General features: G+C 42.4%; 2 protein-coding genes across 3 annotated transcripts in view; both read left to right on the top strand.

Moving 5' to 3' along the window:
• Positions 1 to 2,016: 2,016 nt before the first annotated feature.
• On the top strand, positions 2,017 to 10,520 carry LOC131878904 (protein fem-1 homolog C-like; the record flags this gene model as incomplete). The annotated part of the gene is given in 5 exon segments (XM_059225050.1): positions 2,017 to 3,058; positions 5,012 to 5,372; positions 6,960 to 7,178; positions 7,924 to 8,113; positions 8,735 to 10,520. Coding segments are annotated over 5 exon segments (1,962 nt in total). The 3' UTR covers positions 9,804 to 10,520.
• A 2,607-nt stretch (positions 10,521 to 13,127) lies between these two features.
• Positions 13,128 to 17,626, top strand: part of LOC131879932 (poly(3-hydroxybutyrate) depolymerase-like) — an 8,028-nt gene continuing 3,529 nt past the window's right edge. Inside the window, exons 1-2 of one of the 2 annotated variants that reach the window (XM_059226426.1) lie at positions 13,128 to 13,276; positions 13,872 to 14,172. In XM_059226426.1, the coding sequence (XP_059082409.1) occupies positions 13,997 to 14,172 (176 nt within the window). In that variant the 5' untranslated portion in view covers positions 13,128 to 13,276; positions 13,872 to 13,996. Of the gene's footprint in view, positions 13,277 to 13,779; positions 14,173 to 17,626 lie in introns of those variants that run through there. The other variant, XM_059226425.1, reaches the window with a different exon arrangement.

The raw sequence follows: 17,626 nt of genomic DNA, 5'->3' as shown, positions 1-17,626 counted from the left end.
ACAGAAAGGACAGAAAGTGGCAGAAAATGGGAGAAAGTGGCAGAAATTGTTGGAAGGTGGTCAAAAGTGGCCGCCAGTGTTTAGAATGGCCGATCTTGATTCTAAAAGATGTCAAAGACAAGAAGGATCATATGGGTTGGATAAGTTTTTCAAGTGTCTTTTGCTAAAAAACATATTGATATAGCATTGGCTGGAATGCAAAATCTTCCTCAAATATTGATATTTATGCTGTTTGATGGTTGATTGAATTGATAATAGTATCCATAGACCACTTGCAGTATCCAAGGCCTAGCCACAGCAATTACAGTTTTTTCTTCAGTCATCAAAATGGTTATTGAATAAGATATAACTTTTTTAAATGCCATTGTCGTCATTTGACTTCGAAAAGTTTAGGTCAAATGGCATCCTTGACTCCAATCAATCGTGGTGGCAAAATTCAAACTCGATCACACTCCAATGATGTTTATTGGTTGTATCTCACATTCGATGCAAAATACCCATCCCAAACGTGTCAAAACTACATACAGGTAGGCTTAAAAATTAACGGAAGTCATTGTAAATACTAGAAAAAGATTATTTATAATAATGGAAAGAATTCTATTCTCTGCCATTTTTTGCCATTTTCTGCCAGTTTTGCCACTTATTTTGGACCAAAATCTGCCATTTTCTGTCACCATTTTCTGCCAGGTGGTAGAAAATGGCTTTTAATAATCTCTCATCCCTGTTACCAGTGCATTATCAATGCTCATTAGCATAACATATTGGCAGGGAATCTTAATATTTTAGGACTGTTTGAAACAAAAATATAACCATTGATTTAGCAAAGGATGGTCATGATGAGGTAAAAAACCTGAAATTTTGGTCATCTAAAATTTAGTAAAAGTAATCCTAACGTCATTACATTTTTTGGCGAGTAACAATTACGTAACGAAATACCCTTTTTGGCCAAAGTAGCTAATCCGTTCTTTTTATTGAAGAACAGCTATTGCCCTGATGAATTATGATTCAGAGATTTTAACCGCTTGTTTTAGCCTAATGTCCGGAAATGATTTTGGAAAGTGATTGTTGAAAAATGTAAAAAAAATGACAATACTTCGGGTTTAAATCCATGGCGAGTTAGAACTCTTTAGCTTTGGCCTTCTATCAAGAAACCTTTCTCAAAATACCAGTGCTGCGACGAATCCTTTGATATCTTGATGTTTTCCCGGACTCGTGAGTCCGAACTCGAGTCTTTTAATGTAAATTCAGGTCCAGCAACAAGACACGTTCTACGAAATTCTAGGAAGAAATGGATAACTTCTTTTTGCAAGTCCTTTCTAAAAAGACACAGGTTCGGCTAATTCCTCCAAAATCGAGTAAAAGACTCGAGTGCACTCGGGCTCAAGTCTGGACTCACCCCAGCACTACAAATTGCGCTTACTCAAACTTTAAGGCAAGAACAGGGACTATGGAAAAAGCAGAAATGTCCTAGTCTTTGAAAATACATCACTTGGGCCCATTTCAGCCATCCATCTCCAACATCTTTAGAAGGATCACGACTTTGTCACTTAGAGTTAAGTCCAGCCAATTCAGCCTGCCAGCCACTGGGCATATCTGACGATGGGAACCTCAGAATTGACGAGAGCGGGGTTGGCTAAATTCCTCGCTCGGATCCACGAGCGCGCCTCAGAGCCCAAGTCTCCACCAACTCAACTCAGAGGAGATGATCAGAGTGAGCCCCTTAGGCTGAGGAAACCATGGGGAGTGAATGCGAGCGCTCGTTTTGTTTGTCTGATGGCTCGGGTCGGTGGCCTGAGATGGGCGTCTCTCTGGTCCTCTAGAGAACGGACTGATGTTGCTGGCGATGGCCGGGTGTTTAGCTTTCCTGGTCGGGCCCGCTTGTTTTGGTGGTGGAGCGGAGAGGCGCGCGAGGAGGGCGGATGTTGTTGCCTTTCGTTCGTTCTTCGTTTGTTCGTCCGTTGTTCGTCTGTTTCGTGCCTTTGGTCTCTTTCTTCAGTTGAGCGTTGGCCTTCGCAGGCAACGGCAGAGAGTAAGAACAGGAGAGAGAGAGAGGCCAATAATTCGAGCAGCGATTCGTGAGACTTGAGAGAGAGAGACCTCAGACCTGGATCCAACCCAAGGTGGAGGCTCTGAACTACAAGACTCAACCGACCGTGCCCGTATCTCAGCTCATCGTCGACCTCTGCCCTCCTTGCCTTCTTGCTTTCTTACCCTTTTCTTCTATCCTGAGATTGTGTTGGAACACGCTGTCGTGGCAGCCAGGCCAGACAGTGGAAAGGCCGTCCTTTTCGTCCTTTTCGTTCCTCAGTGAGCCCCCCACTGCATTCAAGAGGATCATCAGGCTCGAGCGATCCCCGGCCGAAGAAGCTTTTGTAGTGACTCACGAACGACGGGCGCCTTACCTGAGACTTTCCACGGTAGAGACACGCCAGAAGAGACCGCACTGACTTTCTCGCGGCGGTTCATCGCTGGTCCACGACCTCCGATATACGAGCGAAGGATCGAAAGTCCGTCATTCACCTCAAGCCCAGGCTGCCTGCCTGCGTGGCTTCGACTCGTTCCTTTTCCATCTTCTACCTTTCCATCCATTCCACCCGTGTTCGTCGTCGTTGTTCCAAGTTCAGGCTTGAGCTAGTAGTAATAGTAGTAGTACTCCTATTAGGATTACTACCTCCTCCCATCATATCAGCTCACCAACTTATTCAATAGCTGGACGACCTCGGAAAGAAAGAGCCACGACGAAAAGAGTGATTGTGAACTTTCGATAGCCTCGACACATTTAAGAAGTATATTGCCCTTGTAACGTGAACGGTTCCATTTTCAAGAAGAGTCCTTGAATATCCGAGCTCTAAGGCTTGAATACGCCCTCTCTGCCCCTCAGTGGCCGCCTTCGGCCTTTTGATTGGTGGGTACCCGTGCGGGGATCTACGGTTTTATGACGGTCCCAGCCGTCCCGTGTACTCCCACCATCGGAGAAAGCGCCAGTAAGGCCAATAAGATGGAATTTCGCAATGTCGTGTTCAACGCGGCTCGCGACGGCAAACTTCGTAGACTCAAGGTAAGACCCAACGCTTAACGTCCAATCCCGTTGCATCTATGGCAAACTTTTAATGAGATGATGATATGTAGCTTATCTCTCTTGTGAAGCATCCTCGTCAACTCTTCACTCTTGTTGGCATTCCTGTGACTTTCAGTTGTACTAATGCCATTTAAATGGCATATTTCTTTTGGCTGAAAACTACGGGAGCGAAGTTCCTTGGCCGGATCAATGGTGCAAATTGATCAACTCCCTCTGTTGCTGATCATTGATGGAACGCCGATCCCACGACAAAGAACAGATGTGTCATTGACGCAATTCTAGTTTGAGGTTGGGGTGTTCTGTCGCCGTTTTTAGTCGTAGAAAAGCATATGCATCATTTTTAAACGAATGCACTAGTAAATATGTTTGCCCATGGCTTAAAATCTCATCACGAAATTCAGTCTTAAGGCCTCGGATCAAGTTTAATCCAGCACTCCGGCACTAGTTCTGGATGGCAAAGAGCATCGTTTGTATTTGCTCTGCGAGAGTTCACGCCTCTGAGAGCCATTTGCGCTCATGATGGAATGGTTTTCAAGCTTCTCCACGTCAATGATAATGTTATTATTTATGGAATTTGACGATATCGAGCCAGTTCTGGTGGTGAATATTTGGTGCCAACTAACATGGCTGGTTAGGTTTGGATCGGTTCATGATTTTTGAGAGCATTAATGCATGCCCCCATCCAGTGCTGTACGCCGAACTTGAATTCGAACACAAAGACACAAAGCTAGGTGCCTGACCTTGAGAGTTGACGCTCAATCCGGGCCCGTTGATGTGGTAGAATGTTGCTCTTCACGATGAAGAAGAACGAGAAGCAACAATCGCCGTCGACGTTGTTGTAGTAGTAAAGTAGTGTTAGGAGTCGTACGAGAGAAGCCGATAGTGCAATGACTGAGCGGTGATAGTGCCTCGGCTGTTGCTGTTGTTGAGACTGGTGATGTTAGCCTGATGATGATGTTCGTCATGTCCACGAGGAGGTAGTCAGGGAGAACTCTGGAGTAGTAGTAGTAGAAGTATATAGAAGAAGGATCTCGACTCTTAAGGCAAAATTGGGCTCTTCTGTAACAGGTACTGGTATTACTATACTAGGTTTTGCTTCTACTACGTACTAAGAATCTTGGGCAGCATTTGAATCGAAAGAGCAACGACTTGGGCACTGGTCGTTTGGCTGTTCTGATGAATCCACGAGCACACTTTGGAGGCCCGACGAATGGATACACGCTCAGCTAGAGGCCGAACTGAACGGCAAGATTCTGTTCAAGCCTTCAGTATTTCAATGAATATCTTGATTTAGTAACCCCGTAATAGTACCCCTTCCCAATACTAGAATTGCCAGTAAGGATATTTTGAAGGAGAGTTTGTGTCTCCCTTGCATTAATTAAGGTTGGGATCCTTAATGATAATTTCCATTAAGTGTTGTTACCTATCCTGCATTACATTGCAATAGAATAGACACATCTCACCTTTTTTTTGGGGGGGGGTTACCTTCCTCTAGAGTGTTTGTATCTAATACTGACATTTCCACACATTTTAGTGACGCAAGTCGTTGGTAGGGCAATCACAGTTTCAGTTCCTTCTCGTTACTGACATTAGAGTGCGTTTCAAATTTGTTATCGATTCATTCAAAATAGATAGAATGCTGATTTTTCTCATTCCTCATGCCAAGAGTCCACAAGAGTTAGTCAACTTTCAAAATAGGTAAATTATAGTCTTACTTCGCCACTTGTGATCGCCATTGCATTGCTCTAGTTGTTAGATTTTATAGGTCAATTGATAGCTCAAAATATGACCCATATTTGGGGTGTGGGGCTTGCTTACTTGCTTCGCCCTACCGCGATGTGCCGCCGAAGTATCATTTTTCAGGAGTACATTTCTCTTGCTGTCCACTGACCGCTGATATCTAAGCTATTCTAACCATTGGTTTACTTGCAGGTCTTCCTCGATCATAGACCCAAAGACGAGGTCAAGCAGCTAGTGTCTGCCAAGACCAACGGAGCCACCCCTCTGGTTTTAGCTTGTCGTAATGGCCACAAAGACGTTGTTGAATATCTTGTGGATAGGTGCCATGCCAATGTGGAACAACCCGGATCTGTGACGTTCGACGGAGAAACAATTGAAGGGGCACCGCCCCTCTGGTGTGCTGCAGCTGCCGGTCACAGTGCCATTGTTCGCTTGCTCACTGACCAGGGAGCCAATGTGAACTCAACCACGAAAACCAATTCCACCCCACTTCGAGCGGCTTGTTTTGATGGACATTTTGAAATTGTTCAGTATCTCATCCTCAGAGGCGCAGGTGAGACAATAAAGGGATAGTGAGCAATTATTGAAATTGCGTGAACTATTGGGTTCCAAAAAAAGGTTTATGAGAAGTGTCCGGCTGTATTGTCGATTTAAAACGATGTAGTTGAGTTCGGTCATATGAGACATGCTTCCTCGTTCTCATTATGTGTGGCATTAATGTTAAAAACGATATCATTTGACCCGAATGATTAACATGACAATAGAGGCAATCTCGCCACGAGTTCACAGACTACGTTAATACCTCATAGATGCGAGACTTAAATCGTTTTGTAGAAGTTACATACGTTAGGTTTGCTAATGTGGTTCGCCATAACGTTAAAACGAAACTTCTGAAGGTAAATCCTTACTTTATTTTGGAAAACTGTTTTCCCCAAAGGTTGTTATTTGTTTGTAGTAAAATAGCAAGTGCGAGTAGACGTTTTCATACACACGTCTTCAAGAGGGAAAGTACCCCATTATCCAACAGAATTTCATGAAGTGCCCGAGAATGTTCAAGTGAAGGTTCACTTTGACCTTAGAAATGCTCTTGATGATTTTGTTGAAGATGAACGATCATCATTTTTGGCCGTGTGCGGGATTGTTCTTTTTTTTTGTTTCATGTCAAAGTTCTTGTTCTTGTCTGTATTGTATTACTCTACTTCCTTGACGTTGTTGCCGACTAATTTTAACCGCTCAAATGCTAGTTGAGATTGATCACTGAACATAGCATTCTGGCAGTTCAAATGAATTTCAAAACTTTCCTTCCAATGTCATTGGACTGTTGATGCTTTTCATTCCGATCTTGAGTGCCTTACATGACGAGTAACTCGAACGTACCCGAACGTAGCCAAAGTTTGGCTCAAACACAAGAATTTCATCGGAAGCTTTTGTTGAGAAAGAAAGTACACCCACTCGCCAGGAGCTAGCTCTTGATGTATATACTCATGGGGGCATGCATTCAAAACCTTTAAACTCGAAAAAAACGATGACGATGATTACTCGCCCATTGGAACATTCCCAACGTTTTGCCCGGCAAAACGAGTCTCTCGGTCACGTGCTATCCAAGGCGTATTGATGTTGATGGGCCAAAAAGAAGCAGCATTTTGTTCGTCTATATCTGTGCGGGGATATCATAGAGGAAGATACTTCAGTTACGAAAACTAGAGCTGCTCATAGAGCAATGCAAAAAGTATGAAGAACCCGTTTTTATCTCGGCATCATGGGTTAAATTTCCAGACAAAAAAAAGCACATTTGTATAACCGACAGAGCAATCCATCATTTATTTGCTATTCAAAGAACTTCATACGTAATAGATAGTCTATTGAAAAGGCAGCTAGAACGCAGTGTGAACGATCATAAACTTTGCCGAATGCCTCATGACAAAGGACATATACAGCCAAAAAATGTGGACAGTCCGTGCGTCCTCAATTTAAAGATGGAAGGAGTCATGGTTGAACGAGTAGATTATTATCAGTTGACAGGTTTTTGGTTCTCGTTATGCAAGATATGACAAAAATATGTAGTATTTGACCAATGTTCTCGACTTTGTGAACCATGTTCATTATGTTTGCCTCATTCGAGTTGCTTATAATTTTTCAGATATCGAAGTCGCCAATCGACATGGCCACACTTGCCTCATGATCGCTTGCTATAAGGGTCACCTCAAAATCGCCAAATATCTTATTGCCATCGGTGCAGACGTCAACCGAAAATCTGTCAAAGGCAACACTGCCCTGCATGATTGTGCAGAATCCGGGTCTCTGGAGATCATGAAACTTCTCTTGGCTAGTGGAGCTCGTATGGACGTGGATGCCTATGGTAATAAAACCCACTTTTACTGGATTTTCTTTTTCTGTGAGCACCAAATAATAGGGGCGATTATAACTCTAGAGGAGTTAATCTCGAATCACCCTCCAGCTTAGTACGTGTATCAGTACGTGATGTACAAATCCACAAGGCATCGTTAGAAATTTTGTTCGGTACCCTGTCTCAGATTAGTTTTGTTAGATGATGGATAGATCGCTCCAATCAGTCTAATTAGTCTTAGGTTATCTCGCCGTTTTATAACTCAGTTCAGCATGGGTATAAACAGAACATCCCGCTTGATTAGTGCTCATAGGTCTAAGCACATGCTCAAATGTTCTTAGAAACATAGTTTCCATGTACTGTACAGAAGGTTGCATTCCAACATACAAGCTCATTCCAGTCATTTTTGCCCTGCTTATGTCCCCGAGCTGCATCTAACTAAGATGAAAAATAAAGTTCATAGAGTTATAGTAGTCACTAGTCTTCCAGAATTCTCTAAGGGTACAATGATTAGGTGATGCTTAAGTAATATAAACTATTGTAACGTCATTTAACATGTTAAGATTCTGGTTTGTTGCAACAATCACAATTGTATTGGATGATCCTCATGGCAGGCAGAGGCTCTTGAACGACAACCAATTGAATTGTTTTTGTTTTTCTTACTGATCTATTTGCTTGTCTCATTTTTGTAATGATGATCTGTGTTGTTGTTGTTGTTGTTGTTGTTGTTATTATTGACTTTTTCGCTTGGTTGTAGGCATGACTCCCTTGTTGGCAGCCTCCGTGACAGGACATATGCATATTGTGGAATTCCTCATCTCAAAGACAGACTTGGTCACACGGAAAGCACGAATTGATGCCCTTGAATTGCTAGGAGCCACCTTTGTGGACAAAAAACGTGATATGCTCGGATCATACAAGTTGTGGAAACAAGCCATGGAAGAAAGGTGAGGTCGCAAGAGAGCTTTTCCCAACGAAGGCAAATAAACCATTGACTGAAATCAACCAACGCAATGGTTTGAAGTGGCTGCCAATCGAATGAATTGGTTTTAGCCGCTCACGCTTAAATTGCCGACATGCAGTATAGCTTAATTACTTGGAAATTCAATTCCAGCCGTTGCTTGCGAACGAAAATTGGCTTATGTCTCTGATAAAAGTGTGGTGCACGCCTAAATGAATTCTGAAGTCGTTCTTGCTTGCATCTCATCTCGGCCAGAATGACTTGCACTTGCTGCATTATAGACCGAGTGTAGGCACGGCTAGTAATAGTGTACTTAAGGTGTGATTCATGGTGATTTGTTATGCGTTCTCAAGCCTCACGCCCACAGTACTAAAATTGAACCAATCTAAATAAGGATCGTGTCTTGGAGAAGAATATCTAATGGGCTGTTTAAGGGAATACATTGATGAAATATGTATCCGTAAATGTTCGACGCCCGAGGGCGTCCAGCGAATTGACGCATCTAAACTCGTACTTGATTTTGCCTCAAAAAATGGCCATAGGATTTTGTTTTCCTTCAGAGAAGTATGAAGGCTCGCAATTTTAGTGTTTATTTGTATATTTCCAGAGTTATCAATGGAGAGCTTGTATACCCAAAACAAGTGATAGCTTCCCCAATCTCGGCCTACGAAAACACAGTGGAAGTGGCCTCCTTAGATCAGCTCATGGATATTATTTCTGACCCAGACGCCATGCGAATGCAAGCCCTTCTCGTTCGTGAGCGCATCCTTGGTCCCGCCCATCCCGACACATCCTATTACATCCGGTACCGAGGCGCCGTCTACGCAGATATGGGCCATTTTGAGCGATGTATCACTTTATGGATGTATGCCCTAGACATGCAGCAGAAGATGCTGGAGCCCCTGTGTCCAATGACTCAGAGCTCTCTCCTCAGTTTTGCAGAGCTCTTCAGCTTTATGATGAGTGAGAACCGTACTCGTTCCAACGCTGGCAATGATCGATCTCCGGTCAACTTTTGTGATATCATGACCGTTTTCAACAAAGCCGTTGAAGAGGTACGAATGGGTCAGCTCAATGTGAGAAAAAACCCTTTGAACTCAATTAGCGGCGATCGTGATATTACTTACTTTAACCGAACACTCATCATCATTCTTCATCTCATCTGTTTGCTCACGAAACTCATGCCACACCTCAATGATGAACAAGTACACCAGGTCAAAGAGTCCGTTTATCACTTCCTCAAGCTCAATCCCCGAGGAAGGAATGGCAACACTCCCTTACATCTGGCCTGCGCCCGTGATAGCTCTTCCGTAGGTCGATATCCCATCTGTCAGTTCCCTTCATTAGACGCAGTGCAACTCCTGTTAGAATGCGGTGCGGATCCCAACTCAAAAGACAATGATTCCAATACATCCTTGCATGTAGCCGCCCAGAACAAACCGGCCAAACCACTCCTCGTGCAGACCCTGCTAGATGCTGGAGTTCATCTTGATGCTGTGAATTCTGATGGAAGGACCTTCGAGTCCTTGCTAAAGGGCCAGTCCATACACGAGGTGATAAACCCTATGCGCTTCACGAAACTCCAATGTCTTGCAGCACAAGTGATAAAGCGTGAGGGCATCAATTACTCAGAGGCATTATTTCCACAATTGGAACGTTTCGTGGACATGCACTGACCTTGCTCCCTGTCCAGCCAAACCAACCGACACCGATCCGATGACATGAAACACCTCGAAATGAACGAAACGGGAACATCTTAGGGCATTAATCCATAGTTTATCAGCACCAAGCAAGAAACACGATGAAATATTTCTTCTTGAAACGCAGGAGCTGACGATCCATTGAAAAGATATCACAATTAACGAGTGTTTCATTGGAATGAACTCTATCGGCCGGCACCTTCTTTTTAAGTATTGACGAACCTTGACTTAGGGTCAATGATAACAAGGGGGTGTCGCTAGACGATGACTGTAAGAGAAAGAAAAGTCATCGCAGTGGTTTGACTATGGCTCTCACGAGCACTTGGAAAAACCAACCAGACCCGTCTGATATTTTGAGACGCCGTCATCCGCGTTGGGGTAAATAACTCTAGACATAACTCTAACCATGTACACTCTGAGATCTGAGATATTTATGCACGACTATATTTTATAACGTGCTTTTCAAGATTTGCAACAACTAATCAGTGCTTCGTTGTCAACGAAGAAAAATATTTTCTTATCCGAGAGGTGATGGCACTCCATGACGCGAGTCTTATTGGTCCTCAAGATATCAACTACACATCAATCCATCCATTCAACAACGTATAAACTTTACACATTAGCGTGTTCGATTCCTGGAACCTCAAATTGAAATGGTATTGTCGTGGGATAATAAATACTCTATGGAACAGATCACACATAATTTTATTTTCCTTCCATTTGTATTTAGATTGCTTGAATTTTTTACCTAGATCCTTTCCTTTTGAAAAATCGATTTCGCCCAACCCTGAGATAGTGAACTAGGATATAATGGAGCATGCAACTTTCCAAGCAAATTTCGGAAGCTCGGGGTCTAAAGATGGATCAGCAAACGCACGAATGGGAAAGTTATCAATAGGCATCATTAACACAGGTAATTCAGCCAAACCAAGCTCAAACCTGCTTATTTGGTATAAAGTGAACGGTTTAGGAGATAAGAAATTTCTGCTTCTGTTTGCAGTCCACATCTCTAGAAGTCCGTGACGCAAATCACAGAAGAGCCCCACTTTTTGTGAAGTCGGGCGTTTGTCCCTCAAGTTGGGTTTAGTTTGCAATTGTGTTTATGAATCTTAAGGTTTCGTTGATTTTGATTGAAAATCAATGGATTAGAACTTTTTTTTTTCAAGTGGAGGTTTACAAGAAAATAAAATAGGCTCAGATTTATCAAAAAAATGATTCGCACACTTTCAGAGTTAACCTGTTTATAGAACCCATTCACCATTTTCGTCATTTCCCCCTTATCCTTTTCGCCTCTTTTATTGACCATTTTCAGCATATTTATGTCCTCGTCCCGATTATGGAGGAACTGACAGCAATCTAGTATTTCATGAATTTGATTTTTACTTTATTTTAAGTGCTAGACCCAATGTCTAAAATGCAACTATACAGTTTTTTTCTCCGTTACCCTTCGTTACATCTCTTTGGGTCTGAATATTAAGTGAAAATCTAGGATTTATATATAGTAAAGCTGTCAATAAGTCGATTCGTTCTGTTACTTAGTGAACCATGAATAACCGATATCATAACGATCATTCTGTCGCGCAAATCCTCGATCTATCTTGTTGGTAGGTCATGAACCACGCAACAAACATGTTTCCCAACAAGCGCCAACCAAATCGCATTCAGTTATACTAGTGGGGTGGAAAATTGTGACAATACTTTCCGAGTCTCTTGACTGAATCTCGACCCGATTTCACAGAACTTCCATCGGTGAAACGAGGTTGCGTGGTTTCGACACCCACAGTCGACTATCTTCAATCGAGCCTCAACCAGCTTGGGATCACCGTCAAATTCAATGTCCAATTTGTCATGCTTTTGAGTCTTTTCAGCAGGCTCTCGGGCCGATTAGGTTCTATAACGCAGTGGCTTCTGCTAAAACACTGAATTGCCAGGCAAAATTGGCTTCCCCAAGATTAGTGTATGTAACAAACTGCCTGCACCCACATGAGGGCGCGCTCATCGCCAAGTGAATCATTTTGACATTTAGCACCGAAAATACGATGGGCTTGATTTCCAGCCACATCAATTGGACCCATGGACCTATATGGGGAAGCCTCTATCGATCCATCAGTCTTTTCGGGGACTTTGGTTTCAGACATGCGGTTCAAAATGGACGATGAATGCCCCATTTACTATTTGCAATGTATTTCAAGCACAATACTTTGGACTGATACTAATTCATGAGGGTGGGGCGAGTCTGCGAGTCTGCGAGTCTGCGAGTCTGTGAGGCTGCATGTCGCCAGGTCCAAACCACACGCCGGATCTGCAATGGCAAACAATAGTGCTACATATATCAGGGTCATCCCGGCGAGTGAGTCCGGGGGTTAAGATGCGTTGGTTGAGGCGATGGGTAGGAAAATGGGCGGGACATGTGAGCGCACTCACCTTTGAATCTGAAGGCTGAGCCTTGTCCTAACACTAAATCGAAGAAGTTCGTTCTCTGGGCATCCTTCCTCTATTTGCCGTTCCGGTAGTTGCGGATGTTGGCAATGACCCAGAGACCGGGGAAAGTCACACCCACGGAGAGCAAGAAGGCGTGCACCATCTTCTCGGGGAAAGAGATGCGAGTCCGGGGCGGACCCGAGATCCACGTATGATGCGTGAAGGCCCGACGGCCATGGGACACGGCCACGGGTGTGATGCGGCTACGCACCAAAGCACGGCTCACGGCGGGACCCAACATGTTCTAGCTTAGCTGGCTGGCTGGCAGGCAGGGCAAACGAGCAAACGAGCAAACGAGCAAACGAGCAAACGGGCAATCGGGAGGAGAGAACAGGCCACAAGAAACGAGTGAAATGAGGATCTCCTCAATTGATGGATTTCATAGCCTAATCAGCTGAAACTTGAGTCAAGTCCACTCAGCGTGATCAAAGCGGCCTTTTCTTCTCAAGAATGTTAAATCTCATTCCTGATGAAGACGCGACCCTTCATTCATGCATATTGCTTCCAATTAGATTGATTGAATCCAAGTCACCTTTTTTGGAGTTGGGTTCGTCCTTCACTTTGAGTCGAGGATTGATTTCAGGTAATAGGTGGCCATGAATCGATTATGTTCATCACCCTGGTCGATGGATCAGCTTTGAAAAACATGGCGACCAGGGGCAGGAATAATGTCAGTCTTTTTCACTAGAGGGCCTGGCTTATTAACGCCACCTAGCGGGAGTGAAGAAAGACTGGATTAGCCAAGGCCAGGGCTGGAATAAAAGCTATCGGCATTAGGATTGCCCAAATTGTAGCTGGATTCATTGAGTGGATTCTTGTCATACGTTTTTCCTGGCCCGTTTATCATTATTCGACGGGGGCTTGTTTTCTTTGCCTCCGGCCAGGGGCCTGTTTTTTAAAGCTTATCGTACCTCGGCATTAGGGCCGGGGCTTGGACCTTAACTGGTATGAGAGTGCAATCGTCCTTGGTGAGTAGATGCTCGTTCTGGATAACGTCCAATCCAGAGACACTATAGTAGAGGAGTACGCACTCGAGAATTTTGGTCACTTGGTCAAATGCAGCCGATTCATTTTCTTGCTACTTTTGACAACAATGAAATAAATAAAAAGTCTTTATTGCGAGATTCTGCTTCTCATTGGATCACAATAGTTTTACAATTTGTAATATATATTGTCCCATTTAGGGTTCAGGGTCCGCCGTTCAAGGCGATGATCCACTGCACTACATAACACAGAAAAAGCCGCCTTGGGGTGAACTTAGGAACGACAGTACAATAGAAACGACGTTTTGGGACCAAAAATCTCAGGCGCGTACTCTTCTATTAAAGGGGCTTTAGTCCAAGCCATAGCTGGAGGGGGCAAGCCTTTACAAAACTGGCCTCAGGTCCAACTTTTTATCTCGTACGTTGACGGCCATTAATGCCCCATGTTTATTGACTAGCAAATCGTGTAAACATAATCATACACATATAAATAAGATAGCTTTTAGTAAAGCGGACGAGCTCAGGCCCAAATCTTGCTGAACCATGGGGTTGTTTAACTTTGAGCTTTTTTGTCTGGTAGTATTTGTCTCCGGAATCCACGCCCAAGGGTCCCTGCCTCAATTCAACGTTGACCCAGATTTGGTGTCGGTTTCGGGCATTTCCTCGGGCGCGTACTTTGCCACTCAGTTCCACGTGGCTTATTCCATGTCCGTCCAGGGGTGTGGCCTATGGGCTGGCGGACCCGATCTTTGTTATGCTAGGGACGGACTTCTTTGTATGACCACACCCTCGGTGGTGGTGGTGAGCATCCTCACTTTGGACGCCGAAACTCTTGGCTCCTTGGGACGAATTGATGATACCTCGCATCTTCAAAATGATAGGTAAGCAGCGAATTCGACATTTTGTGACGCTTGGAATTGATCCATTCTATAATTGAATCATGCAAAATGACATGTTTTTTTTAATTGGTTTCTACAGGACTTTGTATATTTGAATAGCATTTTCCTTGACTGGAGGTGCTGATTTTTTTCACTATCTGAGCTGATGAATTCATTTGAAGGATTGGCAATACTGTACTTTCCGTCTTGAAGTATGGTTTGTCCGTGCTCTATCGAACTTCCGATTTTTTGGGGGGGGGCGAATAAATGATTATGGATAAGGCTCGGAAAAATAGTTCATCTACTGTGTATACGTTCAATTTGACTTTAAATTGTTATCACCAAGAGTCGGAAAAAAGTTTGCATCGGTCAAAATAGTTTTTCTTTTTGTGGACTTCCTTACCGCTTCTGGGATTGGAATTCCAGAAGTTCAAGACGAAAATGTATTAATTCAGGTCAGGGAGTTCTCTAGACATGGAGGTGGACAGTGCTCAGAGGGCAGACAACGAAAGGGCAATGTGCATTAGCCCCTCAGTAAGTCAAAAAACGTGCAAGTTTTGTTAAAACCTTGGTATTCAGATCAATAACGTTTATCACTCCTATTTTCATCACCTTGCTTGATGATATGTTGTTATCAAACTGGGTGTATAATGTATCAAATACCCGGAAATGTAAAATAGCCAATGTTCTACACTATTCTAATGTTTTATTCCTCCCTTTTTACCACCATTCGATTTATGGTGATTACTTGAAACGAAATTTAGTTGCTTTTGGTAGGTACACGAGCGTTCAGCCTTTAAAAATATAATCTAAGAAGTTTCATGATATATAGTTTGTATGGGCTTAACAACTAAGAGTCCTTTTGAACAATGAGATAAAAGTGTCCTGGTGAGAAGTTTTTTGTTGCAAAGCTTTTGCACCTTATTAATGCTGAAGGATGGCAAACTTGAAGAATTAATACAAAATTGTGTTGACAGAAATATACATGATACATTTAAAAAGATGTGACTCAATGGGCTTTTTCAAATGCATTTCATAATCAAAAGTCCAAACAACATGGAGTTCACACCCATCATTCATATGAATTCAATATTTATCAAGGGTAAACTGATCATTTTCTGGTTTTCATCATTTCTTCCACTTTTTCGAAGAACATTATGATTGATGTGGTTATAGGCCAGGTCACCACACAGGCCAACAACTTTACAGTTTAGGCTCAAAATATGGAATGGGGTCCCAAGGCCTAATTGCAAACACTTCACTTCAGTTAATAGAAAATAGGAGTATGGGCCCACTAGTTGGGGTCTCAAGTTGGAAACAGGTTGCTGATGGCTGTCTGGGGATTGAGTTGAAATTCCCAATAGCTTTTCACAACATTTGTAGAAACTCTTAATGCTCTCTCTCTGTGTCATGAATGCCGTTGACAATGTGGGGAATAATGGCCGATGAAATGATTCATCTTGGTCAGTAATCTGAGAGCAAACAAACTTGGCTTGTCAGTCACATCAGTTATCACATAGAAGAGCAAGGGACAACAATTATGAAAGAAATACACAATTGACGGTCTATTACACAGATTCACTGAGAGAGTTTTGTCTATTGTCTACTATCATTGAGCTGAGAGACACTCTCACACAGATACCTGCTGCGTGACCAATCATATGTCAATAATCACAACTTGTTCAGGCTGGTCAACCTCTTTCTTCATTTTAATGAATCCACATCAAGCTCTCTAGCTTGCTTGTATTCACTGATGACAGGCCTTTGGTCTTAGCATGGCCAAGTCTTGGGAAATAAGGATGGGTGGTCTCTGGGCTGCAAAATGTAATGCTGCTTGGGTCATAGTTGGGGACACTTTGTCACTAATGAAGGATCATTCATGCCTTTCCCTTCAGTTTTGAGTCCTACCTGGATCTTGTGATCCAATGTTTTCAAATGTAGAACAGACGATCAGAGGATATTGGATTTGATATCTTCAATGGCTCTAATCCAGTGTGAGGGGACCGGTCAGGTTGGCTAACCTCTTGAAATGGTTTGTCAAAATGGTAGTGAGGTCAACCCAAGTGCGGGCCATTGAGCAGTAGTCACACACAATGATTTATAAGCGGACTTCACTTCAGATTTCTTAGGGTTAGAGTCTCTTCAAATTTAGCCCTTTCAATGTTTCGCAGCTGTTGATTTTTAGGGTAACTATGTGTCCAGGGTAGAGCCGTCCTTGTTTGGGTGTATGAAAATTAGCCAAAATAAGTTACAAAAAGATGAAAAAAGATTTTTTTGATTTGTTTGGTTATTGTGGGTTATTTAAGTATTATGGTGGTTTTTAAGGCACAAATTGCTTTATTAATGTTATAACGATATTCTTGATTTTTGAGAAATACGTCAATGAAAAATAGAATTTCCATATAGACTCATATTTATGACTTCTAAGTGAAAATCACATTATGAAGCATTCCTGAAATCATTGTCCACAACAAAGTAGATGAGGGGTCTCTAAAATTAATATCAACATGATATGAGAATCCAAAGCGCACAACAACGCACGATATTCACGTAGAAAAAATAGAATACACTTGCAGCTACCTATCAATGCTAATCAATTTAATACATGCATTCTTTGGGAGAGATGATGAAAATGAAGGATTTCATTAAACATGGAAACAAGAAAAACGAGATGAATAAAAATGTTTTTTAAGGAAAAATAATTTGCAAAAGCACACTTTTCATACGAAATGTACCATGGAATCCATGAATGTACTCCACATGACCCGGGTCACATAATGTCCGGAAAAGAAATCGCTTTTATGGCATTTCACAAGTAGTTTATTTAGCAATCCTTTGCGCCTCTTCCCGTTTTGTTTGGGCAGTCTGACGTTGCAAATAAGGGCCCTTATGCATCCTGTTGTTTCCAAAAAAATTCAAATGTGTGGCATATCAACTTTGAGAAGATAAGCTGATCTTAGCTAGATTTGATCTGAAATGAACAATCACTGACGTTGTAGATTTTGCGTTTTGCGTTTTGTGTTTTCAAGCACTTTCAAACCCTCGAGAATTTGTTAGGAGGTTTTCAGTCAGAACCGGACATAATTTTGAATAGCATTCCAGACTAACCCTGCATACTAGGACTAGACCAAAGTTAATTTATTAAAGTATTAAAGTTAAAGAAAATGAATACTTTTTTTGTCTTAAATTGCTGGGAATTCCATTTCCAGTAGAGGTAAAGAAGTCCATAAAGAATTTTTAAAAGTAAAATAATTCCATTTTTTCCTCAAGATTATTCCTTGCGATTATTAGTTCGTGGGAAAATAGCAACAAAATAAAGAAAAAAGAATATTCAACTTACCTTTCGGAAGTAGTTGATGAACCATCATGCAACAATCAGGAAACTAACTGACGATCTGAATGTTCACCAAAGTAAATGTGATAATTTTGCAAGTTTAAATTGCAAAGATAAGAGAAA

This window comes from Tigriopus californicus, chromosome 4, assembly GCF_007210705.1.
Source record: "Tigriopus californicus strain San Diego chromosome 4, Tcal_SD_v2.1, whole genome shotgun sequence".
Lineage (NCBI taxonomy): Eukaryota > Metazoa > Arthropoda > Copepoda > Harpacticoida > Harpacticidae > Tigriopus > Tigriopus californicus.
The sequence above is the reverse complement of the archived record's forward strand: the minus strand, read 5'-3'. Positions and strand labels throughout refer to the sequence as shown.